Source organism: Hermetia illucens, chromosome 3, assembly GCF_905115235.1.
Source record: "Hermetia illucens chromosome 3, iHerIll2.2.curated.20191125, whole genome shotgun sequence".
NCBI classification, from domain to species: domain Eukaryota; kingdom Metazoa; phylum Arthropoda; class Insecta; order Diptera; family Stratiomyidae; genus Hermetia; species Hermetia illucens.
In genome coordinates this window covers 10,998,185-11,025,415 of record NC_051851.1, presented here as the reverse complement: position 1 = coordinate 11,025,415, position 27,231 = coordinate 10,998,185, and the positions used below count along the sequence as shown (strand labels likewise).

The 27,231-nt window shown below is 43.6% G+C and overlaps 1 protein-coding gene across 2 annotated transcripts in view; it reads left to right on the top strand.

The window, feature by feature from the left end:
• LOC119652347 (unconventional myosin heavy chain 6) overlaps positions 1 to 27,231 on the top strand; it is a 199,840-nt gene that overhangs the window by 35,711 nt on the left and 136,898 nt on the right. For both annotated transcript variants that reach the window (XM_038056375.1, XM_038056374.1), the window contains exon 2: positions 14,700 to 14,815. In XM_038056375.1, the coding sequence (XP_037912303.1) occupies positions 14,700 to 14,815 (116 nt within the window). The remainder of the gene's footprint in view (positions 1 to 14,699; positions 14,816 to 27,231) is intronic.

Sequence of the window (27,231 nt, the reverse complement as noted above, 5' to 3'; positions counted from 1 at the left end):
CCTTACCATATAGCGTCGCATTTTTCTGACCTTCATTTTTTTGACGTTTTTGACATTGGTGGAGATCAGAGAAATGAACAGCTTGTCCTGAAAGGATCAATCACTTGATTTTGGAGTACCTCCTGCGATCATCCTTTGAAAAATACGGCTGATGTCGAAACCGATTTAGTTGGTCAAGGATTTCCTTTCAGTCCACAATTTTCTCCTTCGTTATTTATGTTCTGTCCATCCTATTCTTGCCATGTATCTGTCGCGACTCGACAGCTGGTAAGCAAAGTACCTTTCTTGTCATTAACGCAACAAAATTGTTCGATATCCTGTGTACGGTCTTACTACTATGTTAATAGCATGGCGGAGTAATGGGGTTCCCGTGCTTATTTTGCATGTACGTTGCTTTTGTCAGGATTTAAAGATTTTCATTATGAGGTTTTTATAAGTTCGGTTGGCGACCGGGATGTCCAGAATGGCATATAAATCCTTCCGTCTCAGCAGAGAGCTCCCCGGTACACAGCCATCTGTTCGACAAATGCAAATCGACAAATGGCTGCCAAAGCCAATTCACATGTTTACCGTGCATTGCTTTCGACTTTCATTCATCTATTCGTTCTCGTTTGGACTTCACCCCAGTCAGAGGATTGAAAGATCGATCCTTCAAGTTAAGTGGAGTCAGTCCACAGTCTGCCTTACAGACAGCCGCATGCAAGGGACTCGCCTGCTCTTTTCTGTAAAAATAAGCTCACAGTGTGTCGACTTGGCGGTGATATTGTGCCGCCACGTTAACCACGCCCCTACCTCCGATGTCACCAGGTAGGTTCATCCGTTACACGACAAAGTTTGGATCAAGCATTCCGAATTTGGAAAAGCTAGTCCGTATCCGCCGCTGGACGTTTTTCAGATCGGTCTTCGTCCACGGCAATAATGCGAATGCATAAGCCAGTGAAGGGATAGTGAATACATTCAATGCGCTTACTTTATTCTTCCCCGAGAGATGCGATTTCAGTACCAACTTTACACGTCGCAGGAATTCGGACAGCAGAGCATTCTTCAGATCTCCACCTCGAGTATGAGTTCCTTGCAGACTTCCCAGGTACTTGTAGAAATCTGTCTCGGTCATAGCTTCGGCTCGTGATGACCTAAGGTCGTCAGTACCAGCATATAGCTTGATGTCATCTAAGTACATCAAGTGTGTCAGTTCGGACTTAGCACGTAGGCCATACTTTATTGCAAAACGATGTCCTTTAGAATCATTCAGTAGCCATGAAAGGGGGTTCAGTGCCATTCAAAATCAAAGGGGACTCAACAAATCCCTCTGGAAGGTGCCCCTCCGTATACGAATGGGCTCTGAGGTATTAGCACCCTCAGATGTATGCACTGATAAGGTGGTATGCCACCCTTCCATGACTGTCGCCATAAACTTTATTAGTTTCGGATCAATGCGATACAGATGCAGGATATCAATTAGCCAGGTATGCGGAACGCTATCAAAATAATAATAATAATAATAATAATCGTTGGCACAATAATCCATATTGGATCAGGGCCTTGAAGTGTGTTAGAGCATCTCATTCAAGACCGTAACGATACACTAGGAGGCAATGTGGTCAGCATTGCGCTCGCCCGAGATTATTACCCTGATTTGACTCAGGTACTCATTCACAGCTGAGTCGACTGGTATCCGACGTCAAATCACGATACAAATCCCACTGTCGCCAGCGAGATTTGAACCGCAACCTTCCGTACTACAACCTTGTGCTCTGACCACTCAACTACACGGAACGCTATCAAAAGCCTTGGCATAATCGATATAGCAACTATAGAAGTTTCTTTGGCCTCTAGTTGCTTGTCCTACAACTACCAAGTCGATAATGAGTTGCTCTTTACAACCCCTTGACTCAACTTGGTAGCCTTTCTGCTCCTCGGACAGAATGTTGTTGATCTCAAGGTGCGCATTGATCCTTCCACTAATAATGGACGTGATGAATTTGTAGAGGGTTGGTAAGCAAGTGATCGGTCTTGTGTCTGCGGGGTCCTACACCGTGTCCTTCTTAGGGATAAGGTAGGTAATCCCCGCAGTGAGGAAGGGTGGAAATTCCTCCGGCCGACTCATGACCTCATTTATACTGCGTGCCAACCGACTGTGTACGCTGGTAAATTTCATATACCAGAAATTCTGCACCCCGCTCCAGTTCTTCGAGCTGTTTATGGCTCGTCGAACTTCCTCTTCGGTTACATCCGCAAAATTCATGCCAGGCGTATTGGCATGGCGGGTGCCTTCGGCGGTGATCCACTCAGCATGCTGGGCGGATAACCCCCAAAGTCCACCCCAAAACTCTTTCGCTTCCGTCACCAAAAACTGCGCTGTCGGGACGCTCTGTTAGGATTCGTTGAGAGATCTGAAAAATCTCTGCTGGTTCCTCGCGTATATTGTATTCTGGACACGTCTGGAATAACTTTCGCCATACCGTCATAACCGACTGCATATGACAGAAAGTTTCTGTTTTAGTGTGTCCAGAATTTCAACACGGAACCGACTGCATATGACAGAAAGTTTATGTTTTAGTGTGTCCAGAATTTCAACTACGGGTGTCTCACTGGGGATGGCATAGTTCTGGTAAACCCTCTACACTTTATTTCTCACACGTCTGCTGGCATTGCCAGTGCTGATATGAATCAGTCTAGCAATATCCTGCCTTAGTGAGTCCCGTCGACGTTCCAGACGAATTTTCCATGGTGGAGCTCTTCCTTCACTCAAACCAATAACGCGGAAGCGAACCGTACAATCTGGCAGCGGCAACTGCACCACAATACACAACTTCTTTGTAATGGCAGGAGTGACATATCAGCACACAGACGAGATGGAATCTCATAATTGATTTTGGATGTAATTTTCAGAAACGTTGGAGATGCATACGGCCTCGGAATACCTGGTCTATGCAAAGGGTCCATTTTCAAAGATTCTATATACGAGGACTCTTCTGAAGTCGTCCCGAACCTGAGCGGAGACTTCAGCCGGACGGTGGAGAAAGTGCTTTGGCTAGTACTGAAACTGTTGCCTGCAGTTCGGTGTGGTGTTGCTGATTCGCCGCCTCCTCCTCCATCGACTCTTGGTCACCAGTTTTCTCGATGACCTCAAATCGAACACACTCCCTGATGATGGTTGGGATAGTGTCGCCGCGAGTAATAAAACGATACTGATTTGCAGCTCGCGGCACACTCACACAAGATGCTATCCCTGATAAGTGGAGAACTGAAGTGTTTAAAGGATCCCCAAAATCCAGAATCTGGCTAGCAAAAAGGCGGACAGGCGCGTGTCGACGGAAGACGTCAGTGGAACTTCAATGTTTGCGGGTAGACTTTCACGGACAATTTCGCCAAATTTTTAGGTTTTTAGCATACCTTCCTCTATTGATCGTCTCCGGCCAAGTAGTATGGTCTTTTAATCACCACTGAATCACATTATGCCATCACAGCTGAATCAGTCAAAAACTGCCTGCGACGTCTGTTGCAATGCGATTTTATCCGGTGTAGAACTAGATGACTGAAGGCGCCTCGATTTTGTCGAGTAGAAATAATGATACTAACGTTAATTGTAAATTTAAAACCAATGCTCCTACGGTCCTCTTTGGGTGTGGATTGCTTTGGGGAACCCAACCGGAGTCACGTCATGCGGGCCCATTATTCATACCAGTGGATCTGAGGACTATCTGATATATCTACCGCATTTAAGAGATACGATCCCCATGTTGCAAAGCACAACCCCAAGCGTTGGGCGTAATCACAACTACCTTGAAACCGCAAATAACCGGGCCGAAGGTACATCCTTCAGGAATATCCTAGAGGATGTGTTCTCAGAAGATCATCCCAATTCCCATGATATTAGATAACCTCTGGTGAGACTTCATGGCTACTTTCAATGAGCCCTTGTAGGATTGGGTCTGATCACTACCTAAGTACATGCGGGTGACACTGTCTAACGTTTTAAGTTTTTCAATATTACGCCACAAGGGTGGATCCGAAATTATCTGGTGCTCGTAAAAGTTCGAATTTTCTTTTCGTTCTTTTTTTTTCGATTGACCTTCGATTTCAATATATTCTCAACGAAGCTTGGGTGTTACATAGACCCTGTTCGCAGCTTTCAGTTCGGTCCTTTGAGCAGTGAATCTCGGACATTAAAATAAAACATTTTTCCGCTTTCTTTGCAATATTTGGACCATCGACAAACTCCGTGCGCAACCAAAACTCTGTCTTGTTTTAACATATTTTGTCATGGCATCGTTTTATCCATCTCAGAATATCAGATATGATTGCGTGAGGCAATGTCTTTTTTCTGGTCCACTCCACCTCTCCTACATTCAGCATACCTTCACTCCGTGCGAACTGTCGCCGGCGGACAGACAATTCAACGATGGTATTCGCTCGATCATCAAGAGATTGTCCTTCCTTCGCCAGATAACCGCCTTGATCGCCTCTACCTTTGATATTTGTATATGGATCCTTTATTCGTTTAGTGGTAAGTACTGTTTTCCTGTTATGTTCTACGACCGATATACCAGCGTTTCAACTAGGGTTGAATTATAAATTACTTCGTTCGCGCCTTCGAGGAGGTATGAAACCTTCTGTTCAATATTTCCTAGGAAACTGATGGTGGCTAAGCCAGTAGGATGGGACCTTTGGGGGTACTGCATCTTCTTCTGTATACTTTCGGTTTTTCAATTAAATCGCAATAAAGAGTCCTTTCGATTAGCAAATATAGTGTAAGGGTACACTTCATGTACTTCGACCCAGATTATTGGGCTAGTCCCTCGGGTATTTGACCCCATCGAGAAGAAGGGAGTCCTGAGCCTAGACAATAACTCTTTTGGTTTGTTTAAGGATAGACTGGTCCTGCGTCCATCATCTAGTTAATGCTTAAGCGAACATATTTGACGCTATTTTGACAGCTGCCTTAACAGCTTTGTTGGGGAAACTTATCATGCTAGGCATTATGTTTTTGGCTATTTTCTTCTCAGCTTATTTTCCTTAATTTCCACTGGATCTTCGGCTGCATCTAAGTATACAGTGTTAACATTAACAGTACTCAAATTTCACGGGGAAAAATTTAAACTAAAGAAAAGCGTTTGTCTTTGATATTTTGTATTACTTTTTTTTTATGCGATACTCTGGGGACCGAGTCAGCTTCCTTACATAGTCACCTAAAACATTCGCTACAAATCCAAGTTTAGGAATCGGTGGCGGAGGCAGAAAAGTGAAGGATGAGAAATTGCAGATATAAATGAAAAAGTGCAGACCTAAACTATCCAATCCAACTGGAAAAACTCTCGGTGCAACATTGATATTCTGTGCACCAAATCTTCCCAAGACTGAAAATGAAATTAACTCAAAACCGCCCGTAAGTTCATCCTAAAAGTAGAGAATTTTTCACTAATATAAACCATTCTGTAGGACAAAATACTGGAAAGTTTGGTGGAAATCCTACCATTGTTGACAATGTTAAAGTAGGTCAAATTTGTTTCTTTCGGTGTCAAGACTGGTCCTGGAGAAAGGCACCTTCACACCTGGTGTAGAGATCTCGACGGAAAAAGGAATAATTGGGGTAGTTACATAATTTTTACTCCGGGCTTGGTTTTTCCCAGGCCAGAATTTCCTCTCTACGCTCCTAAATCTGACTTACTAACTGCTAGCGATGGGTAAGTGATGTATGTAATATCACAAAACTCATACATATTACATTACCATTACCGAGCGCAATAGAAATATCACCAAACATCACAACATGCCTTGACATCACATCACCACATAACTCATTCGAGAAGTTGCGAAGGAAGTATTTTCAATGATGCGGTCATATCGTCTGCACTGACGATAACTGGTTCAGATTGGCTTGAATATTCAGGTTGATAGGAAATGACCCAAAGTCCAAACGAACTAGGGATCGCTTGAAAAGCTATGCAGTGATTTGAAAACTTCTTGACTATACGCAGATGAAATTTACGACCGAGAAAGAAGTGTCGATCTAGACAAGCCAACCAATTTGTGGTAAATCACCTAATGTCAATTTGAGCATAACCAACTTTAACGCGAGATAATCTGATATCACACATAAGTGCAACAAATCCATTAAAGCTTATCACAACAATTCAAATATTTACCGCCAAATGATTCATAGTGAAAGTCCTACTTCAATCTTAGTCTATAAACCAAATTACCCATGACAACTTTTCTCTCAAATTCTATCTTTCAAGTTGATTAAATCTAAAGTAATTATGCGACACGATAGAAAGTGATAAAATCTTAAAAAATAAAATAATATCCAACATGAAAATCTTAACACCACACTTGACTGGCCAAGCCTAAAATTCATCAGTCATACGCAATCATTCTCATAGTCAGGAATGTGGGAACGTAGGTACCAGGGTACTTGCTCGGTGAGACAAACAATTGAAATTTGCATTTCTCTCGAAATTATTCAAGATTTAATCTTTGGGCCCAGCCATCTTAGCTCCAACATAAATACATACATAAACAATGAAACAGCTGAGCGATAAGCATGGAGCTGTGCAGGTCAATAAATCTTATTTTATTGAGCTAAGATTTTCTGGTAGATGGGATGTGATGAAATCCAAATAGCAGAACGGAGAAATTGAATAATTGATGAAGACAGCAAAGTGTTTGGGTTAATTGAGAGCCATAAAAATGAATGACAGAATAGATGGATAATTATCAAGTTCAATGAAGTTTATGGGAGCTTTCGATTTATGCAATGTTGGAAATAAATATAGACCAAGGTTGACGTTATTTCAAAGTTTAAAGGGGAACTGGAATATGAACTTCTGATTTGTGTTGATGAAAGCAATTAAACGATATAAATTTGATGTAAACAAATTTAAACAAAAATATTCCAAGCTTTTACGTTCGATATAATTCACACCCATGTTGTGTTTTGCGAATTATATAAAGGAGCGCGTAACGTTTGCGAATCGCTGTGTCTGATAAGTTGCATCTGCTCTGGTACGAAACCGTAAACCGTCTGTTCCCTTTTATTTTTTGAATGTTAGGTTGTAAGCTCTTCTGAGAGTCCGTGGACCAAAAAGAGTGGGAGTAAGTTGCTCTCCATTTGTTCGTTTTTCCCGTATTTCAATCATAGGCTTCCCCTTTGCACCACCACCTTTATGTAGTATTTCCCTTCATCAAAAGCTTTTTGGGAATACCATAATTTTGGCTTAGTTAACTGCTGCTCGAGCCTTCCGGAGTTCGAACTGATTGTCGGACTAGCAACCGCTACTCTGTAGGGAAGAACCCTTCTATTAGGCAAGCAATGATTACATGGGAAAACACATTTGGCGTTATCCAAATTGTCAACTTAGCTTCAGAGGAGGAAGTTAGTTTCCTTAATGTGGGGTCTGCCCTGGTCTGCAGCAATCTTTTTGGCATTTTATGATCTCTGTGTTTCGGTAACAGTTGACTTCATTCCCCGTTGTATCCCTTGCACGACTGGCAATATGTTTTTATAGTTGTTTCAATTAGATATGTATTCCACAGGGTAGGAGAAAGGTATAGTCGCGAAGTACTCAGATTCCATCGCTCAACGGTGTCATTCGCTAATGGATGATGTGGTGTTGTTCGGAGATAAAATATGCCGAGGGATTGGTTAAGCTCCGTTCCAGAATTAGCTTCATGGGTTGGTTGCAATCAGGTCACAACCTCGAACCGTTAATCCAGAAATCTATCACGGCTTCGGCTGCAACGACGGCGATGATGGGCTGAATCGTTGTTGATGTAGGAGAATTGCTCATCTGTCTGGTCGTATCTGTGCATTGGTAACTTGAATTGACGTTCAGCTTTGTGGTCACCTGTAGTGTAGGTAACCATAGACTATTACATTGAGGACGTTGTTGAGGGCCAGAAAAAGCAGTTGGTACACATCAGTGGGACAAGTGAACCAGGAACTTGTTGTTTCCTCCACTCAGTGAAGGTTCTACTTCCGCGAATGTGCCGGTACTTGATGTGCTCATAAATCGTGAAGAGTTCCCTGTCGTGCGTGCTGTACTTTTACTTCCTTAGAGTGTTCATGAAAAAAATTACAGTGGTATTGTCGAGTCTTTGTTGGCCTGATGCAGTAACCCACCGTTTCGAAAATGGGATGCAGCTACGCTAAGGGATCAAAGATCGGGGCCGTCTGGATGTGCTATGGATGTGAGGTTCGCTAAGCTGGCTTTGTTTTTCTCGGACGCCAATATTTGTAGCGTACCATTCAAATAATTTGAAAAGTTTAATGATCGCCATTTGCAGGATATCGTCTGGTTCCACTGAAATTTAATGAAAGGTTTTGTGCAGATCTAGCACAGAAAACCATCATCATCGACAGCGTGAGAAGCGCTGTCCGATTCAGGCCTGCTTATTAAGGAACTCCAGACATTCTGGCTTTACCTCTAGGTCCGTTGATTTAATATCTCCTAAAGATGACTGACGTCTGGGCCTATGCCATCACTCCATGCCGTCATGTGGAAGTCACGCACTTTAGTCGTGTACTTGATGCAGCGGCATTGCTGAGGAATGGTTATGTTTTAATTTTCCTGAAAATTGTGGAAAATGCCTATTTTGACGAAAGACAGAAGATCAACTCCGATACTTGAAAAACTCATTTCAAATATTGATGAAGGTCTAGATTTAGGCTGGTATGTCTTTTACCAAATATATGTATTTTTATACCGTAGGATGTCTTCCCGAGGTAGAGACCGTATTGTCTTATTTTGTGGAATGACGAAGACTTGATAAGGTAAATTTCGAAACTGTAGCGGTTGCGAGTTTCGAGATACAAAGGAACACGTGCGCTAGATTTCTCGTCTAGCTTCAGGACCAACTGTTTTTTGGTTGTTGCAAGGCGGCCGGTATCGTTTTTCGGCCTCGCCAAAACAATTGGGTCTTGAGTTCGGATTAGAATGACCAAAGCAGCACCTAAAGCGGTCACGACTGCGGACAGAGCACATTTAAAAAATAGTTCGTGTCTTCAGAAGGGCTACCGGCGACGTGCAAAGATTGGTGTTTATTTTGCTTAACCAGATTTTCTGAACTATTTCGTTCGAACCTGTTTTATTTCCGAGAGAACGCATGCGCACGCGCATGGTCAAAGAGTGCAAGGAAAGAGGGTTTGCTAATAGCCACATTGCACGGAACCCCATTCTTGATCAGGACGACCACCTCGGCTTTCTCTAGAGCTAGGGAAATATGATGCCCTGTCACCCATATGCTTATTCGTTGCATCAGCATTCCGAGTGTGCGCTGAGGTTTTTCAACCGTGTGTGCAATTACCTACCCAACCTTTTAAAAAATACCTCACTATCCACAAAAGGTAGCCTGGAATATGGAATATGGAAAGCATTACAAGGGTTTCCTACATCTAGCGTCACAGGGAGCACTACTTGTCGACAATGGCGGCTGTATGCCTCAGCTCGTCTCACCGCTTGGACCACTTCTTCAATCGCATTAGTTTTGGGTCGTCTCGATCTTAGACCATTTTATTTTGATGAGAAATGTCTCGCAGCATGTAGTCAGCCAGTCTTTTGTTTGATAAGTTTCTCAACTATTGTCTCGCAACCTTTCAGGGTCAGGAAAAATCACCCTTTGAATACGCTGAGTAGCAGGTCCGACCTAAACTTGAATACAAGTTTCACCACTTTGCTGGGAATACCACCCAGTACTGATACTTTTTTGTCCTTGATAGATAAGGCCACTTCCTCCAGTTCCTTTACAGTGAAGAGTGAGTATTTCTTAGTACTCACCCTTTCGTCGATAGCGTCAGCATCGATAGACAGCGAGATTTTTGGTATCCAATTTATACTCGAGGCCAATTGGGTGCCTGTTAACTTCACAGGTTAGTTCCTGCCAGCAACATGTTTTTTGCTTGTTGATTTTGAGGCGGGGTTCCTTTTTCAGTCTTTTCTATTCTGCGCCTCATCTTGCCTGTTTCTAAGGCGATTTTTTCGACTTGCAATTCCAGCCATCCACCAGTGCACAGATGACTTCGTTTCCTCTTTCGGGAATCGATGTATTCAAGGCGGTAGAGAGGAAATCCGGGCCCGGAGTAAAAACTATTCGGGTGTGTACCAAAAATTATGCAGGCCCCCATATTATCCACTTTTTCATTGAAATTTCTATTCTGGGCCCCCGAGAAAACTCAGCTTAATTACTGAGGAAGAGAGTAAGTAGTTCTCGAAATACGTATTTGCTAGCTATTAAAATATATTATAGTAGGAGAAAGTTACCTAGCTTTATTTTTATTGTTAATAAGTCCTGTCCTGGCAGTGATCTCTAAAACTTGTGTGCCCCGAGAATCTGGTTGATACTTGCCCCATTCGAGGGCTCTAGTATTAAAGTCTCCCCCAAGTGTCTCGAATTTTCTCCTCCAAGACCTCGAGTTTATTCCGAAAAGCGAACATAGATTTGTTCAATGTGAGGTCAACCCTGAAAAAGTCACTTCTGCACAACAAATCTTAACGAACCTAGTTCAGCCATGACCCCGTACTCGCAAATTGACCCAGGTGGCGGCAGTGCCAGATATATCGGCATACCACGATATTTTGCTCCTATCTCGATACTGCTCGTTAAGGATTAATAAGTTGCCTTTCCAATCCGGACGTGGACAGTTGCACTCCTATGCATGCTTTATCGAAGAAGATCCAAACTTCCTTGATTGATCTAATATTACAGTTTTTGTTATATCTAACATACGATTTTGATACCAGAAACATATAAGGGTGGTCCTGCAACCTCGTTGCCAGTGGAAAGAAAGGGCATTTTGTGTTATGTTATGTGTATGATTTGTGGTAGAAAATCGCTGCTAACCGAGGAGTCTACTGAGTCCAATGTGGGTCTCACAGGGCTTACCAGTGTGTCTCGGTAGTAAGGCTTTCCCTTTTTTCACCATTGGCTGGGAACCTTCCCAGGTTCACGACGTCTGGTCCGCATGAATCCCTTTCCACATAGAAATATTAAACTAATTGGTTCCTCACCACTAGCTCTTCTTTCTATTTTTTTTCCTGGTAGAAGTTTCACCCCGGTGAAAAGTAGCGGTGGTTATCCTCCCTTAAAAGTTATGGCCTCTCAAAGTGAGTTTTTTGGATATCATCATAGTCAATTTTGAATGTTCAACCCTACACCGTGTGGGAACTGTGCCCTTTCTAAGCCTTTTAAAAAATTGCGGCCGTCTTACCCCTTTAGTAAGCCATGGCGTCTCAAAATGCGGCCATTTTCATACCATAATGGTTGCGTTTAATTTTGAACCCCATCCCCGACGGGGAAAAGAGGGAGAGGCGACAGATCCTCTTTTTCAAACTTCATTGATAAATTACGTTGATCTCTTCTCTCTTTTGAAAGATTAGGGTGCTTCAAATGGGGATATTTTGATACCTTCACGATAAGTTTGATTTGCGAACCCCACCCACATAGAGGGAGGGGATAAAAATAATATGTAAGAGGGAGAAGAAGGCCCCCCTTTCTACCTTAAAGATTATGGTAGTCATCCCCCGTTGAAAGGTTGCGGCGCGCCGAAAAGGGCTTATTGGTAGGGAATTCAAGGGACGTTGCAAAGAGGGGTCGCTCTCTTACCCCTCCACCCTCTCCTGTATTCCCAATGATAGTCGAGTTTTAGGGTTCTGTAATTTTTTCAAGAGTAATGATTGTTAAGGGTTCTTAGCGGTATTGGTAAAAAGTCGGAACCCCCCTCCCCCTCCACCCTTCTGCGGTTAGGTTCGACAATCCAACTTTAACATGATGCTGTCAAGACACTCTCCATTTGCAGTGCCACAACTTGATCGCGGTTTGAGAGAGAGGATCGCCCGCTTCTCTCTTCAGACTCTCCTTTTCTCCTGCGGGGATGAAGTTCAAAGTTAAACGCTACGGTTGTGACATGAAAATAGCCCCACTTTGCGGTGCCAAAATTCAACCTTTACCCATTTTGCTTAGATTTATGTTGTCTTCTGGCTTCCACCATTAGCTCTAAATCTTTCAGATCAATTTGCTTAACATCGTTCGTACTCAAAACGGTAGAGAAGATCATAGACAACTATATTAGAACTAACGTTCTAAAGCGTAATCCCCTACATCACTGTCAGCACGCTTACCGGGCAGGACGGTCAACTGAAACTGCTCTGTATCAGCTGACAGAGGTACTACGGGACGCCATAGAAACAAAAGAAATTGCACTGTGCGCGTTTTTGGATATCGAAGGAGCATTCGACAACACATCGCACACAGAGATACAAGATGTCCTGAGCCGCAAAGGAGTAGGAAACACCCTGGCACTCTGGATGGGCAAAATGTTAGAAAGCAGACAAATAGAGGTACAAACAGGTACAAATTCTATTATCATGAACACCACTCGAGGCTGTCCACAGGGTGGAGTACTATCGCCGCTGATGTGGAGTATGGTAGTGGATGAACTCCTGGACGTGTTAACTAATACTGGAATACAAGTCCATGACTACGCGGACGACATTGTTTTAATCTGTAGGGGCAAATATGAAGATACCCTATGTGATAGAATCCAAACTGGATTAAGGGTTACTAGTGCCTGGTGCAGGAAGGTGGGACTGCGGATCAACCCAACCAAAACCACCATAGTACCATTCACTAGGAGGCGTAAGCTTGATCACCTGAGAGCCATAAGATTACATGATATGGAGGTGAAACGAGAAACAGAGGTCAAATATTCGGGAATTACGCTAGACCAAAAATTACTCTGGAAGACACATGTCGGAAACACTTGTCGGAAAGCCACGAGGGCTCTGATGACTTGCAGAGCCATAGCAGGGAAAAAATGGGGTTGCAGCCCGAAGATACTACTTTGGATATATACTGCAATAGTAAGGCCAATGATTACCTATGGAGCGGTAATCTGGGCAGAAAGAACCCAACTCAGCACACAAGCCAGGGAATTACATAAGCTCCAAAGGCTGGCTTGCGTGTGTATCAGTGGGGTAATGAGGACATGTCCAACGGCATCCTTGGAGGTCCTTCTGGGATTAACCCCTTTCCATCTGCACATACAGATGCAGGCAAGGAGGTCAATATTCAGGATGGCCGGTAGTATGAGTGAGGCGGGGAGCTGCCTAAATCGAAGGAAGATTGATATCCTTTCTAGGCGGTATTCCGAATTACTGATACCAAGGGATAACATGACAACTAGGTTTCACTTCGATAAGAAGTTTGAAACGCGTTGGAGTAACAAGGCAAACTGGGAGAGCGTGGCTGCGACATACGGCTTAAACCAGCAACTGATTTCTTGGTACACTGACGGATCCCTCACAGCAGAGGGAACGGGTGCCGGTGTCATTGATCCAAGGAAAATGTACTTTGAGCCAATGGACAGGTACACTAGCATATTCCAGGCGGAAATTTACGCCATAGGCAAATGTGCCTCCTTTAATCTGCAAAGAAACTATAGGGGGCAGAACATAGCTATTCTCACCGATAGCCAAGCAGCGATCAAGGCACTTAGGTCCAATCAGGTGAACTCTAAACTGGTATGGGAATGCCTTGAGAGACTGAATACACTCGGCTCGTCCAACAAGGTGTGGATACTTTGGGTTCCAGGCCATGCTGGGTTGGAAGGCAACGAGGCAGCGAACGAACTAACCAAGAAGGGAGCAGGGACGCCTTTACACGGGCCAGAACCCTTCTGTGGAATCGGAAACGGTTTCATGGCTATGAATCTAAGAAATGAAGAGCAACGGTTGAGGGAACAATACTGGGCGGGCCTACCGGGGATGTAGCAGTCCAGGGTGCTTATTGGGGGATACGAACCAATACGTACAAAGGATTGCTTAAACCTCACCAAAAAGAACCTCCGAATCATAGTGGGAATTCTCACTGGTCATTGTCGGCTGAACTATTACCTAGGGAAGCTAGGAATATCTACGGACACTGCCTGCAGGTTCTGTGAGGAGGAGGACGAAACCTCAATACACGTCCTGGGACAGTGTCCGGCACTTATGCAAAGTAGGTCAAGACATCTGGGAGAACACTTACTACCAAATGCAAGGCTGAAAGATCTGGAAGTAGGGAACATACTAAAGTACCTAACGGTTATAAGCCTGCTTGGGATACTATGATCAATAGGTACACTGTAACCAGTAAAAAGGGCAGAATAGTTCTTCAAGGACGCGGTGCGATTTTCCCTTCATAGAATAATAACCAAGTAATCTGTCTTCAGAATAATAGTCTACAACCCCAGATTCTACGTAACTTGGTTTGCTACTTATCCAAAGATTATTAGTGTTCTAGATTTCCAACGAAATTTCACCAGATATAAGATTCATGGTTCCACACATTATCATTTCAAACTTATCGAATATTTTCGTGTTATCGACTCTTTGACCTCATTTAAATTGAATCTATAATAGAAACTTGACGCCATTGAATAAAGGCAAACATACTCGTAACTTTCCAACTACATTACATCCATCTTCTGTGTTTTTTCTACGTATTCAAAGAAAGTCTATGTCGCCCTCAAAGTAAATGTGAATTCTCCATCATTTATGATTCATTCTGGATATCTGACAAAGCTCGCTATTTGTTTATATCATATTTCACGCTGTCTGTATCTGTAAGATACGCTCGTCGGATATTCCTAGCTATCTCCATAAAATTGCGATTATGCTAATACGAAATCTCATTCACGATTTGTTTATTTATTCTTTCAGGCCGCCTGGGCTCGACACCGGATAAGGGAGTTGCGGATATGACAGCAATATCGGATATTGATGAAAACGGAATTAATCGTAATTTGAAAATTCGATATCAGGAGGACAAAATATACGTATCCTTTTCAAATACGCCATCTTTTTTGCAGTAACTGAATGTAATATCTAAAAACATGGGTAAAGATGTTCATCATGTTTTCTTTCGAATTGTATCTTTTAGCTACAAAAACATCTTCTAATTAACTCATCAATCTTTTATCAAAATACTCCAACACTCGCTCAATTCTTTAATCACGTACAGGAGACATGCTGGAGTTTATCCATTCTCTCAATGCTTTTAATGAAGTAAACAAAAGATAATAAAATCTTTCTTGAACAAACAGAATAGTGTTTTTTGGAGCGTGCTCTATTCAGATATTTGTTTGTTGGGACACATTTTGTATCTCAGTCGCAGTATGAATCTTAGTATTGGAACGAGAGTAATTAAATTATATTTTGAGAAAGTGCTTCATAGTTAGGTGACGAGCAGATATAATGTTCACTCGTATATTTACGGAGATGAAAAGTTTATTTGATTAGATTTTTATGAGTTAATTAATGACTCTGAAAAATTTAACTTTGGAACTGAAAGGATAAAATTAACTTAAAGGAGATGACAAACGAGTAGAAAATATAATTTAGGTACTCAATCATAATTAAGGGGTCATTTGGCTAAACGTGGCAGTGCCCCACAGAGTGTTGGGCTCCCGCAACGGTACGTCGTTGGACTATCAACTAAACACCTCCCCATCTTCAGAGAGCTAGCCTGGAACAGGGGACCTTCAAATCAGGGAATTCCTTTCACCAACGGGAGGAGAGAGGAGGAAGGGAACTGTCAGTTCAAGGAACCCCCTGCCATCCGGCCCCTCCAAGGTTCGAGCTCTATCTTCTTTGCAACGGGAAAGACCCGAACCTAATAGGCAACAAGGCTCCACCTGTCAGCGCTCCTCAGCATCTCCTTGACAATGTTGTCTAGAGAGAGATCCCCCTAAATATAGCCATAATTTTCATTATTTCTGTATTCACTTCCCTTCTTACATTATGATGCGCATAGAACGTGCAACTGGACACAGCCATGAGAGAATTCGGTATCCCGACAAAATTAATAAGACTGACTAGGCTGACCCTGACCAATGTGCGAGGCCAGATAAAAGCAGCAGGATCACTCTCAAGACCATTCGACATCAACAACGGTCTACGGCAAGGGGATGCCCTATCATGCGTCCTCTTTAACCTGGCCCTTGAGAAAGTGATCCGTGATGCTGAGGTAAATCCAAGAGGTACAAGTCCACCCAACTACTGGTCTATGCTGACGATATCGACATCATGGGAAGAACCACCCGAGACTTACAAACTGCCTTCATCCAGATCGAGCAGTCGGAAAAGGGCGCGAGATCTTGGGCTGCACATCAATTAAGGCAAGACAAAATATATGGGGGAAACGTCAGCACCGAAAACCAACCGCACTGGTCAAACGGGAAGAATAAAGATAGGAGAATACAACTTTGAGACCGTTGATAATTTCTCCTATCTAGGGTCGAAAATCACAACCGATAACAGCTATGATGATGATATCCGCGCACGGTTGTTGTCAGCCAACAGAGCCTATTTCAGCTTACAAAAACTGTTCCGCTCGAAACGTCTCACTATAGGGTCAAAGTTCTTACTGTACAAGACAATGATCTTGCCAGTCCTCATGTATTCCTCGGAGACTTGGGTTCTTAGCAAGAAAAATTGCGAACACTTGGCCGTGTTCGAGAGAAGAATCCTCCGAAGAATTTTTGGCCCCCTACATGAGAATGGACGATTCCGTAGCCTACATAACAACGAAATCTATGAGCGATACCATGACCGTCCGGTTGTGGATAAAATCCGGATCAATAGGTTACGGTGGGAGGGTCACTTAATCCGTATGGATGAAGATGATCCCACCCGGAAAGTCTATAAGGGCAATATCTAGTAGGTAGTAAAAGACCACGAGGCAGACCCTGCCTAAGATGAAGCGATGGCATAGGCCAGGAGGCCAGACAGCTTTTAGGGATGTCGAATTGGTGGACCTCGACGCAAAACCGGGATGTCTGGAGTTCCTTATTGAGGCAGGCCTAGACCGGATACCGGTTGTTACGCCGTTGATGATGATGATGATAGAACGTGCTATTTGGATCTATGAAATTATAGTCAGCTACTTTTGATGCCATTACTTTCTCCTGTGCATTTTGGACGCTTTGTATATAGTTTTTGATCAACGATTTGATTTGCCTGTGCCCTGGTAAGAAACCGTAAAGCTGTCCTCGCCTAATATCTTTGACATATTTCTATTATCTTATTCATAACATAGAAATATACAGCGGCCCAAAAAAGTATTCGACATGTTATTGTGTTTGCAAATATCCTTTAAAATTTCAACACAACAAAAATAACAAAGAATTAGGCAGTAGCACTGAGGAAGGAGGCACGTGGTCTCCGAAACAATTGTATGCGGGGGGGAAAAAATAAAAATATTTACAGGATAAGGAAAAACACCTAGTTCTTTTCTTAACTTAAATTATCATTTTCAACCCCCCGCACTCCCCACCTTTCCAACAAATTTCTGTCAAAACTAAGACCAGCTTCGGAAAGTACTAACCGAGACCTTTCATTTGATACCCCACATGACTATATTTGATAAACAGAAATGTACACCCCCTTTTTGCATCTATAGGAGCAATGCGCGGTGTCCAGTTTCCAGAACAGAATTGGAAACAGTTAGAACACGGTTAACATGATCTGCATCTACAAATTAATATGCACCAGAGTGCTATCCCTCATGATTTGGTAGTGCAGTTCGCTGTGGAGGTAAAAGCTGAACAAATACCCAGCGTCATGGCGTACCGACTTATCAGATACCGCTGCCATCTGGGTTCAGGGCGGCACCAGCTTTAGTGTTCTTGCCTAAAGCCGAAGGGATGACTTTGTCTGGATTCTAAGTTTAAGGGTGATATTTTTCAGTGCCTATCTAATAAAGAATGGAGGAAGCCAGACCATTGATGCAGGCTTATCGCTCTAGAGGGGAGTATGGAGGGATGGATCATGGTTGGGGGTGACTTTAATCCTATGGGGCATGCCTCACTCAGACACTGATATTAAGCATTCATAGATAAAGGTGCTGGATATTGCCTCAAAACTCGTATGCAAGTTTCATCATTCTCCACAAATATATTACCAACAATTTTCGCATCATCCCTAGCTCCCTCAAGTGGTAATTTAATGAGAAATGAGTATTTCAACCACGATCCGGGGTCTCTTCTTAGTGAACTTTAAACAATCGCGCAAATGTAATCGCCCACAAGCACCGTGGACGGTTCCATTTCTGATAGGATCACTAGGTATAGCTCTCTCTATCGTTCTTGCTCCTTTTGAGATAAGCTGGCAAATACGCTCCATCATTACTTTCTTAACCAATGTGGCTTAAAACCCAGGGTATACAGATTTTAATGTGCGAGCCAACCGTATTCACCTTCCACAAGAGAAAAAAGTGTGATGGGCGTCGTCCAAAACTCCATTGCAAAACACACAAACCGGAGATCGTGCCTTTCCAATATTGTTCAGTTAAGACTGAAAACCTCCATGTCCACTTAAGAACTGGGTAAGGAAATAGTCAATCTCACCATGCTTCCGATTTAGCCACGTAACTAAGTTGCCATCATAGGGTGCGTTGTTATTCTTCACGAGCAACCACCTCCCTTGGCTCTTCTACTTTCCGCTTGTATATGGCTTGACGCTCCTTGGCAAGAAGGACAACGGGGATGACTCCCGCGATCACCATCACTGCCGGTTCAGAGACAGTGCGGTACGTAGACGCTACCGGCAAAGCTCCCCGTCTGTGAACTTGCGCGAGACGCTTACGATGTACCTTTTTGCCAAGAGCATCAGCACATACCTCTACCACATAGAGCAGAACAGACTGCGTTGAACTCATCAGGAGACGCCGCCTGCTAGATGTAAGACTCCAATATTTGCCATTAGCCTACTTAACGCCGGCACTCCAGCTGCAGCCTTATCCGCTGCTCTTTGATTTGCTTAAAAAAGCTTATGTTCCGGTTTTTCCAGTGCAAGGTTGAAACCATGAGTAATCATATATTCGCTTACCCGTGGCATCAATATGCCGAGTCTGCTTTGCGCCTGTTCGAGAGTCTGCTTTGCGCCTGTTCAACAGTGCATCAAGCAACAAGCGCCGCGACACCATTTGCATAACCGGCAACTCTTCTGACATGTCGAATTTAAGTAGACTATCATAAGTAGCGTTCCAGAGGTCCGGCCCTAGGATGAATCCCTGTGCTACCCCGGACGTGATTTCCATCCACCTCTGCCCCTCTAGCGTTTCATAGAGCAGAAGCGGTTCCTCAAGTTACCACAAATAATAATGTGTATCGCACTACGAAAGAACTTGTAGGTGCTCGTAAACTTCTCAATTATCCTGCTGAAAATTTCCGCCACTTATTCCTTTGTTACCGCAGGTATTACTACAGGCCTCTGGTGGCTACGCTGTTGTGAAGGACTCTCTCTGAGAGTGTGTCTAGGACACCCAAACTTCCATAAATTTGTGTTTATCAGTTGCCTTTGCAAACCAATTTGACGGTTTCCCCATCCTTGAACTTAGGTTCCCGAATATTTGGCTTACTTTTCAGGTCAAGCACAACTGCCTGGTAACCCATGTCTTCTTGAATTTCTAGCCTACAATATAAAAAACAACACTCACCTTGTATTCGTGGATAAGCTCCTTCAGTCTGTAGCTTAAGCATTGAAGTCTTGTCATTTGGACTCCATTGTTTCCCATCCGAAACCAGTTTGTCCAACATGCCTCTGAACTCAGTCAATATGATGTTTGGACTAGTATAGCAATTTTATGCCTATATGCTATCCGAAATGCCGAAAAACTCGTGTTCGGAATGCCGTTATCGAGGAGAAGAGACCCACGATGGACCATATCCTCACCCAGGTTCTAATTAAGCGTGGTCCATTGGGTTTCCTTACTACTTCAGCACCTTAAATAGGGCGGTGCTTCTCTATGGGAACTATGAAGAGAGTTAGGAGGAGTAAGGAGGAAAGTGACGTCAGTCGCGTGACAAATCATCTAGGTAATGTGACAAGATCAAAAATAACCAATAGTAATTAAATATCACCATCAATCCAATCCCTACGTCCATTATCCTTTCGTAGCTTGTTGTATGGCATCCTGATGGCTTTCACCAGATTCTCAATTACTTGATGCACGTTATGCTTGTCTTTAATATATTCAGATAAGTCAAAATTTTTAGTTCCAAGCAGAATAAATGGAGGCTCTTCTGGTAGGCTTTGTTTATGAGCGCTTTTGGGTGCCACAGTGATCTCTAACCCTTTTTCTGCACATTTCGGGGTGCCTAGAAAACTTCTTTAACCTATGTCACCCACTAAAAATTCATCTGGAATGTCGGTGTGACTCACTAAGGTAGTACATTGTTAGGCCGGCTCACGTTAGCTCTGGCAATGTCAGCAGACGGGTGAAGAATAAATTGCAGACGGTTAACGGAAACTATGACATCACCAGTGAGGCCACACTGGCCTCCTTCCTGAAGTTGAAATTCTGGACACACTAAAGCAGAAACTTTCCGTCATATGCAGCTAGTTACGACGGTATGGCGAAAGTCACTACAGTCCACAATCTACGTTGCAACTAGCGGAACTTCCTCGGATCACTCAACGAATCCCAACAGAGCGTCCAGACAGTACAGTTTTCCATGACGGAAGCGAAAGAATATTGGGCTGGACTTTGGGGTTTATCCGCTCACCATGCTAAGTAGTGTACCGCCAAAGGTACCGCCACGCCATTTTGATGGGCATGAATTTTGCTGATGTTACTGAAGCGGAGGTTCGACGAGCCATAAACAGCTCGAAAAACTGGAGAGGCCCAGGTCTGGATCGGATGGAGAATTTCTGGTACACAAAGCTCGCCAGAATACATGGTCGGTTGACACATTGGAAAAGCTCATGGCGAGCCGCATGCCGGGCATAGCAGTGATGACCTCTACATCCAAGCTATGATCGAGACAGGCTTCTACTTATACCTAGGAATGCTGTAAGGAAGTTATGGTCGAGTTGGTGATCTGAAGGATGCTCTGTTGTCCAAATTCCTGCGACGTGTAAAGCTGGTGCTGAAATCGGATCTCTCGAGGATGAATAAAATAAGCGCATTGAGCATATTTGCCACCCATTCCCTGCGTTTGGAATATCGCTGTGGACGAAAAAGACCTGAAAAACGTCCAGCAGCGGATACGGACTACTTTGTCCGAATTCCGAATGCATCACCCCAATTCTGCCGTAGAGCGGATGGACCTCGTGACGTCGGAGGTAGGGGCGTGGTTGATGTGGCGGTACAACATCATCGCCCCAAGTCCACTCTTTTACAGCAAAGAGTCCCATGCATGCCCATTCCACTTAATTTGAAGGATTGATCTTTAAATCCTCTGAGTGGGGTGAAGTTGGACCAAGCGCGGATTGATGAATGGAAATTGAAGGCAATGCACGGTAAATTGAACTATCTTTGGCAGCCATTTGTAGATTTGCATTTGCCGAACTGATGGCTGTATGCTGGGGAGGCCTTTGCTGAGACGGAGGGATTTATGAGAGCCATTCAGGTGGTCGCTTATAAAAATTAATAATGAAAGAGCGGATGGAGAACAACCAGTGCAGAATGTGTGGTTCGGCGTTAGAGACGTTGGACCATCTAATTTTTGGCTGCACTGTAATGGCGCCGTTTTAGTACACGAACAAGCATAATGCTGTATGTAAGGTGATCTATCAAAACCTTGCTGTTAGTTAACAAGATGCACCGCGCCATCTGTATTTACCAGATCTATCGTTTTGCTTGTGCAAGACCTAGTAATATGACAGATATTTTCTCACGAATCCTACCGACAATCAACCCGTCTTGAATTTGAAATTATTAGACCAATTCCCTCCATATGTCTTGCTTCGTCATAAGAGTTCGGGCCACTCCCTAAATATAGCGCTGGACGTTGTGCGTGAAGAATTCATAGAGTGTGTTCAGGGTATTAGCTATCTCCTTTAGGCAGTTTTCTATCCAGAGTACTTTCGCTAGCACGGCATCAATTCTCTTTTCTTCCCTTCTGTGTCCGGTACAGGCGTCGCCACTATCAGTTTCTGGTCTTCCATCCGTCTGCATGGAACTAGGTGAACAGCATAAGATTTTACCACTTCATCTAAAGGGACCCAATTTCATCAGTTTCTTCTTTTCCATTGTTGAATTTTTTGTTCCGGTGTTCCTAAAATCGACCAGAGTGCGTCAATATCCTTTTTGTCCAGCCATGGCAATCGACAGCTTTGCGCACCCCACCCCTTGTACAACTAAGAAAGTCCAATTTCTCCAGTGGTGGTTGTGTGCCTGGGACGCAATTATAAAGGTGTCCCACCTCCAAATGCGTAAAAGTTTATGTTGTGCCGAGAATTGACTCATCCACACAAGCCCGATTGGAAGATCTGGTGGCCCCTCACATCATCATCATCATCAACGGCGCAATAACCGGTATCCGGTCTAGGCCTGCCTTAATAAGGAACTCCAGACATACCGGTTTTGCGCCGAGGTCCACCAATTCGATATCCCTAAAAGCTGTCTGGCGTCCTGACCTACGCCATCGCTCTACTTTAGGCAGGGTCTGACTCGTCTTCTTTTCCTACCATAGATATTGCCCTTATAGACTTTCCGGGTGGGATCATCCTCATCCATACGGATTAAGTGACCCGCCCACCGTAACCTATTGAGCCGGATTTTATCTACAACCGGGCGGTCATGGTATCGCTCATAGATTTCGTAATTGTGTAGGCTACGGAATCGTTCATCCTCATGTAGGGGGCCAAGAATTCTTCGGAGGATACTTCTCTCGAACGCGGCCAAGAGTTCGCAATTTTTCTTGCTAAGAACCCAAGTTTCCGAGGAGTACATGAGGACTGGCAAGATCATAGTCTTGTACAGTAAGAGTTTGGAACAGTCTTTGTAAGCTGAAATAGGCTCTGTTGGTTGACAACAACCGTGCGCGGATTTCATCATCGTATCTGTTATCGGTTGTGATTTTCGGCCCTAGATAGGAGAAATTGTCAACGGTCTCAAAGTTGTATTCTCCTATCTTTATTCTTCCCGTTTGATCAATGCGGTTTGATGTTGTTGGCTGGTTCGTTTTTGGTGCTGACGTTGCCACCATATATTTTGTCTTGCCTTCATTGATGTGCAGCCTGCTCGATCTGGATGAAGGCAGTTTGTACGTCTCGGGTGGTGCTTCCCATGATGTCGATATCGTCAGCATAGGCCAGTAGTTGGGTGGACTTAAAGAGGATCGTACCTCTTGCATTTACTTCAGCATCACGGATCACTTTCTCGAGGGCCAGGTTAAAGAGGACGCATGCTATGGCATCCCCTTGTCGTAGACCGTTGTTGATGTCGAATGGTCTTGAGAGTGATCCTTCTGCTTTTATCTGGCCTCTCACATTGGTCAGGGTCAGCCTAGTCAGTCTTATTAGTTTCGTCGGGATACCGAATTCTCTCATGGTCGTGCATAGTTTTACCCTGGCCATGCTATCATAGGCGCTTTAAGGTCGATGAACAGATGGTGCAATTGTTGTCCATATTCCAACAGTTTTTCCATCGCTTGCCGCAGAGAGAAAATCTGATCTGCTGTTGATTTGCCTGGAGTGAAGCCTCTTTGGTATGGGCCAATGATGTTCTGGGCGTATGGGGCTATCCGGCCTAGCAAGATAGTGGAGAATATCTTATAGATGGTACTCAGCAACGTGATACCTCTATAATTGCTGCTCTGTGTGATATCTTGCTTTTTATGTATGAGACAGATAATGCCTCGCTGCCAATCGTCAGGCATTGATTCGCTGTCCCATACCTTGAGCGCAAGTTGATGAACCACTTGGTGGAACTGGTTACCTCCATATTTAACCAATTCGGCTGCAATTTCATCGGCTCCTGGCGACTTATGATTTTTTAGCCGATGAATTGCACGAACTGTTTCTCCTAAACTTGGTGGTGGCAGTATTTGTCCGCCGTCTTCAGTTGGCGGGACCTCCAACTCGCCGATGTTCTGGTTGTTCAGTAGCTGATCAAAGTACTCAACCCATCGCTCCAATATTCTGTCGGAAATCAGATTTCCCTTTTTGTCTCGGCAGGATGAACATCGAGGTGTACAAGGCTTCATCCTGCTGACTTGTTGGTAAAACTTGCGCGCCTGGTGCGGTTGCTCCCTGTACTTTTCTAGTTCACAGACTTGTTGGTTCTCCCAGGCTTCCTTTTTCCGTCTGTGAAGTCGCTTTTCCGCTCGACGGAGTTCGTGATAAGTCTCTGCGCGTGCCCGCGTTCTTTGCGAATGCAACATTACTCGGTATGCGGCATTCTTCTGTTCCGTTGCTAGCTTACATTCATCGTCAAACCAGCCGTTCCGACTCCTTTTGCGGCTGGGCCAAGTATGTTTGTGGCCGTATCCATGATAACGTTCTTCAGGTGATTGTGAAGATCATTTGTTGATGCTTCATCTCCAGTCCCCTGTTGACTGCAGTTATTGCGGAATCCATTTTCCTTCTATAGGTGTCGCGGAGGACTATGTTGTGGATGGCTTCAGTGTTCACTCTCACCTGATTGTCAGAGGGGATTCTAGGTGGTATTGTTATTCGAGCTCGGAGCACCATGCCAACGAGATAGTGATCCGAGTCTATATTGGCCTCCCTATCTGTTCTGACATTCATCAAGGCTGAGAGGTGGCTCTTAGCTGGTAGATACAGCTTGATCCTACCAGCTGTATGTCAAACCTTTTCAATGTCCTTTACATGTGTTTGGACAGATTTGAGATCGTTTTTGAGCGGTTGAGGGTAATTGTCGGCTATATAGTGTAGTGAGATTACTACGTGCTAACCTTCGTGTGTGTTTTCTAATCATTGTGTCTATGGTGGCGCTGGTCTACCCGTTCTTCTTAGCCGTATCCATGATGTAGAGTTTTTCGCTCCGATAGTCTTCCTCTGTGAGAGGAATTGTTAGGAGGCGGTGGATCATAGTGCCATAAGCAGCCATTTTGTGTTGGTAGCTGTGGCACGAAGTGGCCGGGATTGTACGCTGAGTGCTGGTCGGTTTCCTGAAAATAGAAAAGAAAAATTGGCCGTTTTGACGTTTGATTAGTAAATCTAGGAAAGCCAGTTGGTTGTTAACTTCAATCTCATGAGTGAAGGTTATTTTAGGGTGTAGCGTGTTGATTTTATCCAGCATATTTTGGATACTTGTGTCCGGGATCACTGTCAAAATGTCGTCCACGTACCTGAACCAAATATTTGGCAATAATCCATCCTGCTCCATTTTTTCCTCTAGTGATGCCATAAAGATTTCACTTAGGAGTGGGGAGAGGGGATTGCCCATCGCTACACCCGAGGTCGTTTTGAAATAATTTTCACTCATGCAGAGGAAAGCCAACCTCGCATATTGTTTAGCCTTTCTGCTCCATTCTGGTGTCGAACCAAAACGTAGTAGCCACTCTTCAAATTTTGTCATGGTCTCTTTTACAGGCGTACTTGGAAATAGAGCTTTGACGTCAAATGACACTAGGCGTTCATTATCCGCCAAAGCCCCCACTGCACTCAATCTATCAATCAATTCTTTCGAATTTTTGACGGATTGGTTTCCGTTAATAGACCCCAATTTTTGGCATTCCTGTAGGGGAGTTAGAATCTGCAATGATCTCCCTCATCTTATTGCCTGGTTTGTGTATTTTTGATTGGCATCTAATTCTAGGTAACGAGGGGTTTGGCATCCGCAGCCGGGCTGGGTTATCAACCACTATAGAGCATTCTTTATAGTCGTTCCGTTGTTTTCTTGTAATTCCGGGTCAGATGCGATTCATTTCTCTGAACATCTTATTTAAACATGAAAAGCTGCTCATTATCTTGTTACTGTGGTGATTTTAGTAGCACTCTTTGTTCTCATTTACCATTCAAAAGGACAGTATTTCATTGATGCATGTAATACCATATTTCAATAGGATGGCACCCAATTCAAAATGTCCAATTATTGGTCACATTACCATCAACTCCCGAAATAGAAAACGGGAGCCATAAGGTGGGATTTAGCATCCAGTCCCCTCTTCGGGAGTGCTCCTCACTAACATGGTGGAAAATCAAAATTAAGCTGTTTCGCTTCATTTCACTGTTCAAAAATAAAATCATCTAAATTTAAGCACTTCATCAGATAGTCCATTGGGAGAGTCCCTTCAACATGCACCGAACGCTTGGAAATCCGAAATGTCTTTTTGGACTGCATACTATGTCCACGGTAAATGGCGCGTCGAGTGAAAAGCATTAAATTAGTCAGCACAAGGACTAAAGAGCAATGCTAAGCTGGAATTTTTATGACTAATGCTGTCAATGCAATGTCGGCATAATCCCAACTACGGAGGTACCCGTGCAGGCGTGGAGAAAGAAGAAAAAACAAGAACAAATGGAGAAGCAGCGCTTGAAAGATGGAGAGCGACATCAAATGAAATCGTTATGGTATCGAGCACAAGTACTGACGCAAATGGAATTAGAATTATAGGCCAAGTAGTCATTCTGTAGCTTTACCCCAATTTGTGGATAAGTACTGTAGTAGCAGATACTTTGTACGAGGCTGGTGTTTACGAAAGAATCAAAAAGATTGTCGATGTAAGATGGAAGCAATAAAATCTTTTACAGCTCTGAGGTCGCCTTTCCGTCTTCCGTCCATTGAGCTGGAACCTCTTAGGAATCATGGAATAATGTCATTGTTACATCAGAGGTTTATGACCCTGTTTAGAAGCACCAATGGCTGGAATAATCGAAATTTGATTGCCTCACATTGACTACGTATCTGAAGTCGCTGATTGAAAAGTAAACTCTAAGAGGATTATTGTTCTGATTCAGTCCGGAATGGGCACTTTGGAAGATTCTTTTAGGTTCATCTGATCTGGTGGATTCCTACGTTGGACGCCAACCGTAGAGCAGTTCCGCAGGACGGGATTTCATAAATCTTTTTATATCCACGATGCCCCCAATTAATCCAATTTCAAATGGTTGTCATCACTACAAAAGTATCTAAAAATTAAAACCATACGGAAAAGAATGGGTAATTACTGCAAGATGAAGCGTTTTTGTCATTACTTTATATAATTCTCCTCCATTCCGGTTGTATCTTTGTGCCTCAAACTTGTGCGCTTCAGATACACTTAAGTATGCATAAAAATTTGTGTGGATTCGTAACACGACACAGGTTACTATGCGTAACCACGAGCGCAAGCATAAATTCAACGGGGAGCAGACTTTCAGACGTGAGTCTGCAATCCTGTTTTTTTTTGTTGTAAATTGATAGCAAGCTATCTTTTTATGCTATGCACAGGTTGCTGCATTATTAAAATTGCTTACAGTGCTGGGGAGAAATTCTGTCCAATATGGAAAGGTGGGTTAG